This window comes from Oncorhynchus mykiss, chromosome 7 (genome assembly GCF_057628025.1).
Source record: "Oncorhynchus mykiss isolate SJ-2025 chromosome 7, ASM5762802v1, whole genome shotgun sequence".
Lineage (NCBI taxonomy): Eukaryota > Metazoa > Chordata > Actinopteri > Salmoniformes > Salmonidae > Oncorhynchus > Oncorhynchus mykiss.
The window spans coordinates 14,077,901-14,092,223 of NC_143028.1; the positions used below are offsets into that span (position 1 = coordinate 14,077,901).

Below are 14,323 nucleotides of genomic sequence, written 5' to 3' on the forward strand. Positions count from 1 at the left end.
CCCATGAGAGTATAATATTGTAAGTGAAGCCCAATGCATCTTCAGATCAGAGAATCATTCTTTGAGCATCTTCAGATCAGAGAATCATTCTTTGAGCATCTTCAGATCAGAGAATCATTCTTTGAACAGATTACAAATGCGCCTGACACAATCAGACAGAGATATAGTAATGGTATAGAACTATGAGGTTCAATTAGAGTCAGATCCCATCCAAGCTCAGGCACTACTGACCAGAAAATGCAACCATTGATCTTTCACTTAGGATGAAGTATGCACAGAGTTCAATCTGTTTGTATGTATAGGCCATTGTATCATAGACTGTGTACGGACAGTCGTTTTAAGGATGATTCCTTAGCTGTCTTAGCTCTACACCTTCACACATAACTTCTTATTGTATGAGGCCTCAGTGAGTGACAGGTAGAATTGTAATGGAAAGAATACACTAACTGCTAGTGTTGATGGAATGTAAATAACCAATAATGTGTATCTATGTGCTTTCAGGATGAGAACACATTGTCAATGCGGGTGTCCTAAACACATTTACATTGCATTATTCATGACAACTGTCAAACATGTCAACTGTCTTTAATATCTAGTGGGTGAAACCATATCCATTGTCTCCTGTTATTTTGAGAATGAATAAAATATGATGTGTTGAACACCTAGCATACTGCTAGCTTCCCTGATAGGAACTGTAAAAAGCCAGCCAAGGTGAGGCTTTATTTTACTGTAAAACAGAGAGTTCAAGAGACCAGGAAACATATGTAAACACCTTTACAAGGTAACCCCTGCACAGTAAACATTCCTTGTAGTTCACTTGAAATATTAGGTTTCATGCTTACCACACATAGTCATAAAGCACACGTCTGCACACGCCTACACACACACACACACACACACACACACACACACACACACACACACCATTTAAATACTTTAGAATCTGCGATTTCTGACAGTTGCATGACCCAAAGTGATATTCACTGTTTCCCCAAAACAGTCATCTTCACGCAAACAAAAACATTAAATGAAGCAGATCAATAAGTTACATTACAGATGCAGGTGAATCTCTAATGAATCTATATATACACATGATAAATAATTATATTATATCAACATTCGTAGGGTTACTGTGGGCAATCTGACCTTCAGAACCAGATACCTTCTCCTAAACGCGTTCCACCACACCATGCAATGCCATAAAAGTCAGTGAGTCTCGGGGGGAGGAGCCCAGAACAACTACAATACTTCGGAGCTTTCCACCGCTCAAAAGCATGCAAATTCTAAGGCTCAGTATTCCAAAAAGGCGCTACAGTTACACTCACCCTTTAGTGGCTGGTAACTTAGCACAGAAGAAGTTAACAGAGAGGACAGACCAGGGAGACTAAAAAGGATCTACATGAATCAATTAATTAATCAAAGATAAAGTGGAAAGGCCAACACATCCCAAATTGCTTCGGACGGGTCGAACACTTTGCAATACCGGATTGTAAACGCCGACAGTCTAATACTAAAACAAGAGGTGACAAAAGTAAACGTTATTTACACCAGTATGCCTAGCCTATTCTCTAAAGAAGATGCTGTAAAATTTAAATAAACGGTTTGAGGGGACTTTTGATGCCTCACATCCTTACGTCTCCACATGGATCAACCTATCTAACCTAAGCATCATTTGGATTAGCCACAGTCTTTCTCACTCTGCACAACGGGTAAGTAGCCTATCATATCATCCGAACGAGAAGTCTCACAATTGTTATAAATTCGTTACTTTCTATAATTAGTTTGCTGACAACCTTTCTTTAGACTGGTAGGACATATAGTCACTTTAACTTCCTGCGTCTATCTTGTGTGGTATCCAGGTGTCCGTTCGATATGTCGAGGTTTGATCGGACTAGCTGAGGCTGTGAGCACGCTTTCCTCCAAATAACCTACAGATATATCAATTTGTATTATATTTGTATTTAAACGTCCGGAAGTGTTCTGGCCAAAGCGCTTGTGTTTTTAGAGATTGGAGTTGGAAAGACAACTTCAACAATTGTTAACCTCCATTTGCAAATTGGATTGTCTGATTCAATAATTATTTAGCTTGTGAGGGCAGTTGAATTAGTCGAAATAAAATAGCTAAAGTAACGTTACACCTGGGTCGACAGACACATTCAGTTTTTTTACGCGCACCTGGCGCACCGCCATGCATTAAATTCAGCTGCACGTACTACAAATCTCCAGCAACGCGTTGATTTAGCCTACTACAATCAATCGTCCTTGGAACATGATTCAGCATATGCTCACCTAAAATGTTCCCGAACTATTTATATTGGTAATTATAGCACACACGAGTCTTACCAGCTTACTTGACTCGAAATGTATTTGTGCAGACGTTCTAATTTCAACATATTTGGTGTGTAAATCAGTTAAGTTAGGCTACCTCATAACTGGGGGCATTTATAAGGTCGCTCTAACATGGAAGGTACCTCCATGCAATCAGAATGCAATTACTCAGGTGTGCACTGTAACTGCAGATGAAATATTGTTTGAGAATGTGTCAAATAAAATACACAGCCCTAGGTTTTAAATTTAATGACATTTTAGTCCATATGCGTAGAATAATATAATACATTGGGAACAGAATAAAATGTGACTATGGATTCCATGTAAGTGCATGGTCTTTGAGCTAAAGGATGACCAAGTTGAGTTGGTCATCACATTTATGCACTCACTGTGCATTGACATCTAACTTAAAGCATGAAGAAAGTGGTTACAATATATGGTTATTGTGCTAGATTGTATTCCTGCTCTGGTAGGATCATGTAAATTCCCATTTGGACTAATCACCCGTGAACACCCACTAACTGTATTCCTGATTCGGCAAGTCATTGAGTATTAATTAATGGAGGTGCAAATCATCCCCCCCCACCCCCCCTCAAAGATCAGGAAAAAAACAAACAAACAATCAAACACACACACATGCAGACCTTATGAAATAGTTGCAATGGGTCACCTTTCGTCAGTCTTGAATGATCGAATGTAAATATCATCCGTGGACTGTGGGACTGAGGACCATGGTGACGTCTCTATAGATGTTAGTGGGAGTAGTGGTTTCCCTGTAGGGCAAGCACATCACTTCCAATACACTGGAATAGGGAACTGTCCTTCCATTAATTGGCCTGGGAACATTGCGCAGAGGTCCTCCACCGGGTGCATTTTCATGCACTGCACAATATAGTGTGCAGAAGCTCCTAATTTGCTCTCATGGCTTTCGAGTTGAGTTTCTCTCTGCCTTGCCTCCCTTAGAGTCCTTCAGCCATGAGCGTAGCATCCGGTGTGCAGCAGTAACAACCTATAGTCTAGCCTCCAGTCTGCTGGCTAATCTACTTCTGTACAGAGACACTGTGGTCCTTAGCTTTCAACACTATGGCTCCATAATATAACTAAATAAGCAATTAGAGGTCATATTGCAAATGGTGAACATACCCTGAGTATGCCAAACATTAGGAACACCTTCCTAATACTGAGTTGTGCCCCCCTTTGCCCTTAGAACCGCCTCATTTCATTGGGGGCATAGACTCTACAAGGTATCGAAAGCGTTCCACAGGGAAGCTGGGATGCTCCAATGCTTGGCACCTACTACCATACCTGTTCAAAGGCACTTAAATATGTTGTCATGCCCATTCACCTTCTGGATGACACACACACACAATCCATGTCTCAATTGTCTCTAGTCTTAAAACTCCTTCTTTAACCTGTCTCGTCCCCTTCATCTAAACTGAATAAAGTGGATTTAACAAGTGACCGGTCAGTCGAAGTCTTCATCTGGTCAGTCTATGTCATGGAAAGAGCAGGTGTCCTTAATGCTTTGTCCACTCGGTGTGTATGTCAATACACAAATGCCAATACCATACACCATGCAGAAATACATAATCATAAACTAAAAGCACTTATCTATCCAGAGGGGTCATTTGAATCATGGTGTTGATTTGAGACTGGCAAGGTGGTGTATGTGACTTGAAAATGTCATGTTTATGTTGTACAAAGTGATTATACTGAAATCACAGCCTTTTGTTTTGGGTTGGGTTTAAGTGTTCTAATCTTGGCTTGTGTAATGGATCTACACAGATTAAAAGGATACCAACGACTAGGCTACGTTAGGAGATTTCAACATCACGTCATTTTGGATGATGCTTCTGTAGAAAACAAAATGTGTTGAGACTTTTACTGTCCCTACTTTGTGTGGTGAGGAAAGATAGCCACTTGTCAAAGTTATTTATCATGAGTCATTTAAAGTTGACTAGTTTTACAAGATCTCCCAGGTTTGGGCATGTCTGTGGTTTTGGTCATGCAGCTCAGTGCTATTATGGAAGATCTTCTTTCCTTTTACCTTAATGACTTGAGTAAAGACAACTCTTAAACAAATCACGGGCCCTATATAACCCAATGACGGCTTCTGTCAGTGTGTGTGATATTCTCAAATGGCCTCATCCAAAGTCTCCTTTTAAAACAGAATAATAATACATGTCTGGTCTAACTAGGGAGTAAGGGAGGGGTATTCCTTTGGTCCAGATTCTGCTGTGTACTGTTTTACATTACTGCAGAGCCAAGTGCCTTGATTGTGACAATGTTTCGCACGTCTGCACATGTCTATCTTGCTAAACATATTTAAAGTCACTTGGTACATCTGACTGATAATCCTTGTGAAAAACAATTGCACCAAATTAGTTAACAGACCTTTTGAAATGCATGCCTGCTAAATCGTCTTTATCAGGGGAACTGGTGTCGTGCTGCTATTATTAGCATATCACGCATATGCTCGCTATCAACGAGGTGGGGCGCACCAGCCGAGCACACTGTGTGTATGTGCTGCATTGTTTATTGTGGCAAGCCCTGTGCACGGTGGCGTCTATCGATCAGGCACCAATTATAGCTATCTCATCGGGGGATCAGCTGTGTGTGTGTGCAAGATTGGCCACCTGAGTGGAGCTGGGGTTTGCAGCATCATGGACGCCTGCTATCGCTCAGCCGCTGTGTGTCCGTTATCAATGTTGTGGTGGGGCATCAGTGTTTGGTTGTATAATGGATGACATTGCTTTGGAAGACCACCTGCTCTGGAAGAAATGCCAAAATGTGGAATATATTGGGTATATTTCTGTGAAAGTCAAAGCCTCTGTTCATAGTGATTAAGAGAAATCTTGGCCATTCCATTATTATGTAAAATACAGAAGCCTTTCATAACCACCCATAATTATACACTGAGTGTACAAAACAGTAGGAACACCTTCCTAATATTGAGTTGCACACTCTTTTGCCCTCAGAACAGCCTCAATTCGTTGGGGCATAGACTCTACAAGATGTTGAAAGCGTTCCACAGGGATCCTGGCCCTTGTTGACTCCAATGCTTCCCACAGTTGTGTCATGTTGGCTGGATATCCTTTGGGAGGTGTACTATTCTTGATACACACGGGGAGCTGTTGAGCATGAAAAACCCAGCAGCGCTGCAGTTCTTGACACACTCAAATCGGTGCGCCTGGCACCTACTACCATATGCGGTTCAAAGGCACTCCACAATCCATGTCTCAATTGTCTCAAGGGTTAAACATCCTTCTTTAACCTGTCTCTTCCCCTTCATCTACACGGATTTACAGTGGATTTAACAGATGACATCAATAAGGGATCATAGCTTTCACCTGGTCAGTCTGTCATGGAAAGAGCATGTTTTGTACACTTAGGGAGTACAATAGTAGTCTTGTTAGTGTTGTTGATGGTGGTATTAGTAGAAGTAACAGTAACAGTAGCGGTAGCAGTAGAAGTAACAGTAGCGGTAGCAGTAGAAGTAACAGTAGCGGTAGCAGTAGAAGTAACAGTAGCGGTAGCAGTAGAAGTAGCGCTAGCGGTAGAAGTAACGGTAGTGGTAGAAGTAACAGTAGTGGTAGAAGTAGCGGTAGAAGTAACAGTAGTAGTGGTAGCAGCAGCAGTAGTGGTAGCAGTAGAAGTAACAGTAGTGGTAGCAGTAGTGGTAGCAGTAACGGTAGAACTAACAGTAGTGGTAGCATTAGCAGTAGTGGTAGCAGTAGAAGTAACGGTAGCAGTAGCAGTAACAGTAGTGGTAGCAGTAGTGGTAGAAGTAGCGGTAGAAGTAGCAGTAGTGGTAGAAGTAACAGTAGTGGTAGCAGTAGTGGTAGCAGTAACGGTAGAACTAACAGTAGTAGTAGCAGTAGCAGTAGAAGTAACGGTAGCGGTAGCAGTAACAGTGGTAGCAGTAGAAGTAGTGGTAGCCATAGAAGTAGCGGTAACGTTTGTATCCTGCGTCTACAATGCTTATAGGCAGAAAAGAGCAGCTATATGAGATAATGATTAACGCTTTAGCATGCATGTCATTCCCCTTTACCGAGGATGAGTCTTCAAGGCTATATCAGTGCCAGGTAAACTGCTCTGCTCGGGCAGAGGAGAAGTATTAGGAGCATCAGTCACCGCAAATCAATTTAAATGGACAAACAAGGGTCTCAAATGGCAATAGCCAATCATAGCTTTCGGAAAATACAGCTATGACTTACTAACAGGGTTGATATACTACATTGTGAATATTCCACACCACTGTGACATTTACATTTGAGTCATTTAGCAGACACGCTTATCTACATCGACTTACAGGGACAATTAGGGTTAAGTGCCTTGCTCAACGACATTTTGACAGATTTTTCACCTAGTCAGCTCAGGGATTCGAACCAACTACCTTCTGGTTACTGGCCCAACACCCTTAACCGCTAGGCTACCTGCTGCAGTTGTTAAAACACAATCAGTGATGCAGGATAAGGGTGCTATGGAATCATCAAGCGGGAACCACATTTTGGTGCGAGCACTCGGCCTAACAGATTGCACTTGAGAGCAATATGAAGTACATGGAACAAACAGTGTAAATGACCTATTTGTCTGGCGATATATGGACAAGGATCATTGTGTATATTACACGGGCTGCATGGGACGAGTGATACACGTTTTATTTCCGAGGTATTTCGCTTTTTTTTTTTTTTTTTCCTTCGTTCAGAGTGCACTATTTTCCCAGTACATTTTTTTATGACCTCCCACTAGCAGAGTAACTGCTTGGTGATGAGTTGGCCTTGCTTACATGCATGAGAAGGCATTATAAGGCTTCACTGGCCTCCAATGGATCTGTGTAGTTGCTTCACCACAAGCTATACACATTTGATTCTGAAAATAGATGTGGGGCTGTTTTTTTTTCTCCACTCTCCTGACCCTGTTGTCATCCATGTATAATACACCCAGTCACTTTTCAAAAGTGTATATATATTTTATTTTTTTATCTTGTATTTTTTTTTACCCCCCCATCCACATAAAGCATTTAGTGATAAAGCATTCAGTCTTTGATCAGTGATTTATTTATTTTTTCCACCAATGCAGTGCAGCGCTGTCATCCAACAGTGTGAGGTCTGTCATTCCTCACAATACACCCAACCTACAGTATCAAGCTAGTTCGGCATCTAGGGAGAATCAATGAAATCGCATCGCTTCGTGTGATGATCACACATTGCTGTGTGAAAGATTTCGAAAAGGAAAATCGCGTGGGTGAGAAAAGATGTTTGCTCATTTGAGGGAAAAAAACATTTTATTTGACGCTGGCTCTTCTTGGGTTAAAAACATGGATCAAATCTATTCTAGGCCATACCCAAGTGTATTATTTAAACATGAAGTTTTCTACATTACCTTGTATATGAGGTAGTGTGGCCATGTAAACAAGATTCCAATGTTCACTAGGCCATGCATGTTTTAAAGAATATGAATTCCTCACATTCCTTCAAAGATAACTGTATGCTCCCTTCATGCATATGATACATCAATGCATAATTCATTTAAAATTGACTGTGTGTTCAGTTTCAACTTAATTTTCTATACTGTGAGAATTACATTGATCTTATGATCCAGGATTAAAAGTATATATGCACAGTTCGGAAAGAATGGTCCATGTATTTCTATAATAGGAGACCATGCTTTATTGTCTGTCTAAAGGGACTGATAATCTAATCAAAGTAGTTAAGATACTTATAGCAAAAATATGTAAACAAATGCTTGTGATTGACTTAATCCATGTTTTTGTTGTTTTCCAAGTCCATTACATTTGGTAACATCTTTCTCTCCCTCTCTTCCCTCCCTCCCTCTGTCCTTCTTTATGCTTTGCAGATACAACGGACAGAAAATGCTACCCCGCATCCTTTTCCTTTGCTCATTTTTCGCTGCTGCTTGTTTCCAAGACATCCAGCCCTCCAAGGTATTTCTGAGTGAATCCTGTGACTCATTGTGTACTTGTGAAGAAAAAGATGGCATCCTGTATCTTAACTGTGAGGAGAGAAATATCAGCAAGATCTCCCAAATCAAAGTGCCGTCAGCTCTACCTTTCCACCTCAATCTGTACAAAAACGACTTGGTGGAGTTGAATGCAGAAGACTTGGAAGGTTTAAAGAATGCCGTTTCACTTCATCTCGGGGCTAATAGCATACAAGAGCTTGAACCTGGGGTCTTTAGTGCACTGGGCTCCTTGAAGAAGCTCCACATCAACAGTAATTTCCTGGTCACGTTGAAGGAAGACACTTTTCACGGCTTGGTAAATTTGGAGTTTCTCCAGGCGGACACAAACTTCATCCGCGTGGTCGAGCCGGGGGCTTTCAGCAAACTCATCCGCCTCAAAGTTCTGATCCTCAACGACAACGCCATCAAGTTTCTTCCCAGCAATATTTTCCGGTTTGTTCCGCTCACCCACTTGGACCTGCGGGGGAACCAGTTACAGACCCTGCCTTACGTTGGCTTCCTGGAGCACATTGGGCGGATCATGGAGCTTCTTCTGGAGGACAACGACTGGATGTGCGATTGTGAGATTCTTCACCTGAAGATCTGGATGGAGAACATGCGGGCCCAGTCGGCCATTGGGGAGGTGGTCTGCAGCAGCCCCCACCACCTCAGGGGCACCATCCTGGCCAAAATCAAACGGGATGTTCTCTGCCCCTCTCACGCTGATATCAACTTAGAAGAGCCTTCCAAGTCACTGGACATGGTGGTCACTCCGTCTTCCAAAGTGGCAGAGATTCCGAAATTAGAGGGTGTCGTAAAGATTCCGACACCTTCTTATGTTCCAGGGAGTCCTTGTGTGGAGCACTGTTCTTGTCACAATCACCCTGTGGCTGGGTTTTTAATGCATTGTCAGGATAGAGGGATTCAACGGATTTCAGATATTGGAATACTTGAGCAAAGCCCTACCAAGCTGGTGCTCACAGGAAACATGATTCAGAGACTGTTGAAATATGACTTTGTCACATATGACGGTTTAGAGTTATTGAATTTAGCCAACAATCGAATTGATTACATTGACAATGAAACTTTTCTCAGCTTAAGCAATTTGAAAAAACTTTATCTCAACGGCAACAGAATTGAAACCCTTTCCGCGACCATGTTCATTGGACTCCACAACCTTGAATACCTATATTTGGAATATAACATTATCAAAGAAATTGTTCCAGGAGCTTTTAATCCTTTGCCAAATCTCAAACTCTTGTCTTTGAATAACAATCTGCTGACTAGTCTCCCATTGCAGATATTTCGCAACGTGCCCCTCACCAAACTGAACCTGAGAAAAAATCTGCTCATGCACCTGCCTGTAAGCAACGTGCTGGACCAGCTTGACTCTTTAGAGCAGATTTATTTAGAGGACAACCCCTGGGACTGCAGCTGTGACTTAATCAGTCTCAAACAGTGGGTTGAGAAGCTGAGGAAGGACACAATCATAGGTTCCATTTTGTGTCACACACCGAGAAAAGTGTCGAAGGCTGAGCTGAGGGCCCTTAGAAACGAGTTGCTGTGCCGAGGCCTAGTGACCTACTCCTTGCCCACGGATGAGGACGAGACAACCACAGTGGCGACTGACGGCTCTAGGAGTGGTTTCTTCAGCTCAATCACGGACTCAGTTCCGCTCTCCGTTCTGATCCTTAGCTTGCTCGTCATCTTCCTCATGGTCATCTTCTGTTCAGCAGGGATTGTGGCATTCCTCGTGCACAGACGGCGAAGGAGGGTGAAGAAGAAACAGGCGGAGGAGCAGCCGCGGGAGAGCAGCAGCCCCATCCACCTGCAATACAGTATGTACGGCCAGAAAACCACCCACCACACACTGGGGCAGAGGACCGGAAGCACCGTGTACGATGAGCGCTCACACAGCCCCATCGTCCAGATCTGCCGCAACCCCACCTACTGCACTCAGCATAAAGAATATGAGTCCGACCTCAATGAACTGGACGAACCAAAGCACATCTGTCGTAGCATCATGGAGACAGAGAATACTTCGCCTCTTACAGGCTCTAATTTGAAGTTCAGAGCTGTGACGTCAGACTGCCCAACTGAGTTCGTAACACTCGGCGATGCGAGCTCCCTCTATAAAAACATACTAGAGAGGGAGAGGGTTAGGGAGCTGCAGCAGCTCGGAATTACTGAATACCTCAGGAAAAACATGTCCCAGCTACAACCAACGGTAGAGATGCAGGTTCCAGGACACCACGAGGAACTGAAATTAATGGAGACTATTATGTTGTCGAGACCGAGGAAGGTCATGGTGGAACAAACGAAAAACGAGTACTTTGAACTCAAAGCTAACCTACACACCGAGCCAGATTATTTGGAGGTTCTGGAGCATCAAACTGCATTTAACTGATATAAAAATACAATTAATGGTTTTATATTCAACTCCACAAGTGCCTTGTCCAAAACTGCCATCTTATATTTTCAGTCGAAGACCTACATATCCCACAGCGGTCTTGGACATACAAGTCATTTGTAGCACAGAATGTAATGTATATTTGGCAATTTCTTTGGTGTTTTGTTTTCCTATACAGTACCTTGCAAAAGTATTCATCCCCCTTGCCGTTTTTACTATTTTGTTGCATTACAACCTGTAATTTAAATTGGATTTCATGTAATGGAAATACACAAAATAGTCTAAATTGGTGAAGTGAAATAAAATAAAAAAACTTGTTTCATAAAATAAAAAAAAAAGAGAAAATAGAAAAGTGGTGCGTGCATATGTATTCACTCCCTTTGCTATGAAGCCCCTAAATAATATCTGGTGCAACCAATTACTTTCAGAAGTCACATAATGTCACATAATTAGTTAGATTGCACACAGGTGGACTTTAAATGTCACATGATCTGTCACATGATCTCAGTGTATATACACCTGTTCTTAAAGGACCCAGAGTCTGCAACACCACTAAGCAAGGGGCACCATGAAGACCAAGGAGCAATCCAAACAGATCAGGGACAAAGTTGTGGCCAGAAAAAGGTCAGACACGTTTGGTGTTCGCAAAAAGGCATGTGGGAGACTCCCCAATCATATGGAAGAAGGTACTCTGGTCAGATGAGACTAACATTTTGCTTTTTGGTCATCAAGGAAAATTCTATGTCTGGTGCAAACCCACCTCCCATTACCCCGAGAAAAGCATCCCCACAGTGAAGCATGGTGGTGGCAGCATCATGCTGTGGGGATGTTCTTCATCGGCAGGGACTGGGAAACTGGTCAGAATTGAAGGAATGATGGATGGCGCTAAATACAGGGAAATTCTTGAGGGAAACCTGTTTCAGTCTTCTAGAGATTTGAGCCTGGGACGGCTCAAGAAGGACAATGACCCTAAGCATACTGCTAAAGCAACACTCGAGTGGTTTAAGGGGAAACATTTAAATGTCTTGGAATGGCCTAGTCAAAGCCCAGACCTCAATCCAATTGAGAATTGGTGATATGACTTAAAGATTGCTGTACACCAGCGGAACCCATCTAACTTGAAGGAGCTGGAGCAGTTTTGCCTTGAAGAATGAGCAAAAATCCCAGTGTCTGGATGTGTATTTTGTATCTTCAAAGTGGTAGGCATGTTGTGTAAATCAAATGATACAACCCCCCCCCCCCCCCCCGCCCAAAATCAATTTTATTTCCAGGTTGTAAGGCAACAAAATGGAAAACATGTTAAGGGGAGTGAATACTTTTGCAAGGCACTGTAGACAGACAGCACTTGAAGTTGCTGGTATAACATATCTTTCCCAAATGTAATTATCGGGAAGGCAAATAAGTACGGCAGGGGTAAGTTTTTGTTACCAGTTCAGCTTAGATCTTTGGTAGGCCTCATTGTTTTCCATAAATTCTGTCAGGCTGTTTCAATCATATGCCATAATCAGCATGCTCAAAATGCCGTAGACTCAACAAAATGCCAACATGTATTCTGAGTCGCAATGGAGTGCACATTAGTGCTGTCGTTCATTAGATTTAGCCCTTGCATTATTTCAATACCACATTTTGTATTCCAACCAGTGGGAACATGTTTATACAAATCCATTTTCCCCAAACTTAGCACTTAAAAGTCCCAGTACATATATAAATCATATCTTGCATCTGTACAGAAGAAATGCATTGCACTAATCAAATGCCATTTTAAAAAGCTGGTGCATGACAATCAACTTACTTTTCAACAGAAATTTCTGTTTATCATTGTTCCTTTCCTGCTACTGAAGGGGACAGAACTACTGATGTGTAAGAACCTTTGTATGAGTGTCATTTTTACAAAACGCAACTGACCAGTTTCTCTCAGCATGATAAATGTTCAGGATATGCGTTCACTTTATTATTCTGATCGAGTAAGCAACCCTGTTCAACTCTGAAAATGTTTTATGTCAACTTTATTTTATACCAATGTAGATAATTATTTATTCTGTAATTTTTGTATATATGTCACACATTCTGTTATTTTGTGCCTTCAGTGTTGTGCAGATGAACATGTATTAAATGTAAATAAAGAATTGCAATACTGCAAACTTTGAACAATCCAGATTCAATACAATAGGTAAGCTCTTCAGTCCTCTAAACAGATTGCTTGCAGGTATATTGCAAAGCCTGTTGCAAAAAGACTACATTCTGTCATGAGTTTAGCATAAAAGTGACCAAACATCTAATATTATAGCACATTACGTGCTCAACAGGGGAGTGGGTGAAATGATGCTATCCTGCACAGAGGGCACTTAAGATAGTAATGACATTACATTGTTATTCACACTCTTATGCATGTCCCCAATACTGCTGCATGTTCTGTATTCCTCCCATGGACATACAGCACAGCATTATATACCATCTGTGTGGTTGTTTGAATAAATCAAGCTAATAGGTAGGTTCATCCTGGTCATTTTACTCCAAGTAGCATTTCAAATGAATTGCTATATATATCTTCACAGACGCACACACCGAAAATCTCTTTCGTGTCAAATCCATGCTCAAGCCTGGCTTCCCTCATCGCCCAATATGGCATGTCAAGTCTTTCCAGTTCTCTGCCTTGCAAACACAAGTCTGTCATTTCCCCCTTGCATTATTGGACCCCCTTCTGAGATTGCTTATCCACAGTGCTTAATTACTGCACAACAATGGGGTATAGAAAATCCCCTCTGCACTGCTCCACACGACTTCCATTTCCATCCTAGCTGGTGATTTAGTAGGCTGTTCCGGTGCTTCCATTATACATCATAATTGACAGAACTAAAACTGCTCACACGGCCCCCCTTCTGTGAACTGGGGTTGGAATACGGACACAGCGATAAGGCTTGGGAATTTCTCCTTTGAGAATTAAGGGAAATGTGCTACGGTAGGTCGTTCTCTGTGACGTTTACCAAAGTGCAAAACAATGTTCCTTTGGGGGGAAATGTTTTCAGTGTTTTGTGCTCATGAAACCGTTGTGGGTGTTTAATATTTCAGCAATGGAAGTCGAAGTTAGAAGTCGAAACTGCTCAACATACAGAGTGCCCGACAGGGGAGTAGAAAAAGTTCATTTTATGTCAACATTGGAGTAGAGATAAAATATGTATGCAGTGATTGTCTAACTGGCTCCACCTTCAGTCTATATGAAATGAATCCAGCCCAATGCCTATTATGGATGACTAAGCATGAGGGCAAGGGAATTCGTGGAAAATTCTAAACATGTGCAGGTATATTCTTTCCAGATGCTACATTTTGGTGCAAACTAGCATGTACAGTAGACATTCCCAGCCCTACCGTTTTTCACACTACATTCTACATGAAATACAAACCACGATATGTGTGGTGAAAAAGAATATCAAAACAAATATTTTCTATGGGCGGAGACCACGGCACATGATGTTTATTTGGTAGTTCAAAATTCAAACCTGATATTTGACGAGACCTTGGCCGACTTGAAACCTCTAGTTCAGCTACTGACGTGCCGACAGTTCGGTCTTTGGAGGACATAACAAAATATACATACTTTCGGCACTGCCACTGACAGCCGGA

The 14,323-nt window shown here is 41.9% G+C and overlaps 1 protein-coding gene across 1 annotated transcript; it reads left to right on the top strand.

Moving 5' to 3' along the window:
* Nucleotides 1-1,208: 1,208 nt before the first annotated feature.
* LOC110527442 (SLIT and NTRK-like protein 6) lies at nt 1,209-12,843 on the top strand. The gene is made up of 2 exons (XM_021608711.3): nt 1,209-1,709; nt 8,188-12,843. Exon 2 carries the CDS (start codon nt 8,204-8,206, stop codon nt 10,697-10,699), a length of 2,496 nt encoding a protein of 831 aa, XP_021464386.3. The 5' UTR covers nt 1,209-1,709; nt 8,188-8,203; the 3' UTR covers nt 10,700-12,843.
* Nucleotides 12,844-14,323: the final 1,480 nt, after the last annotated feature.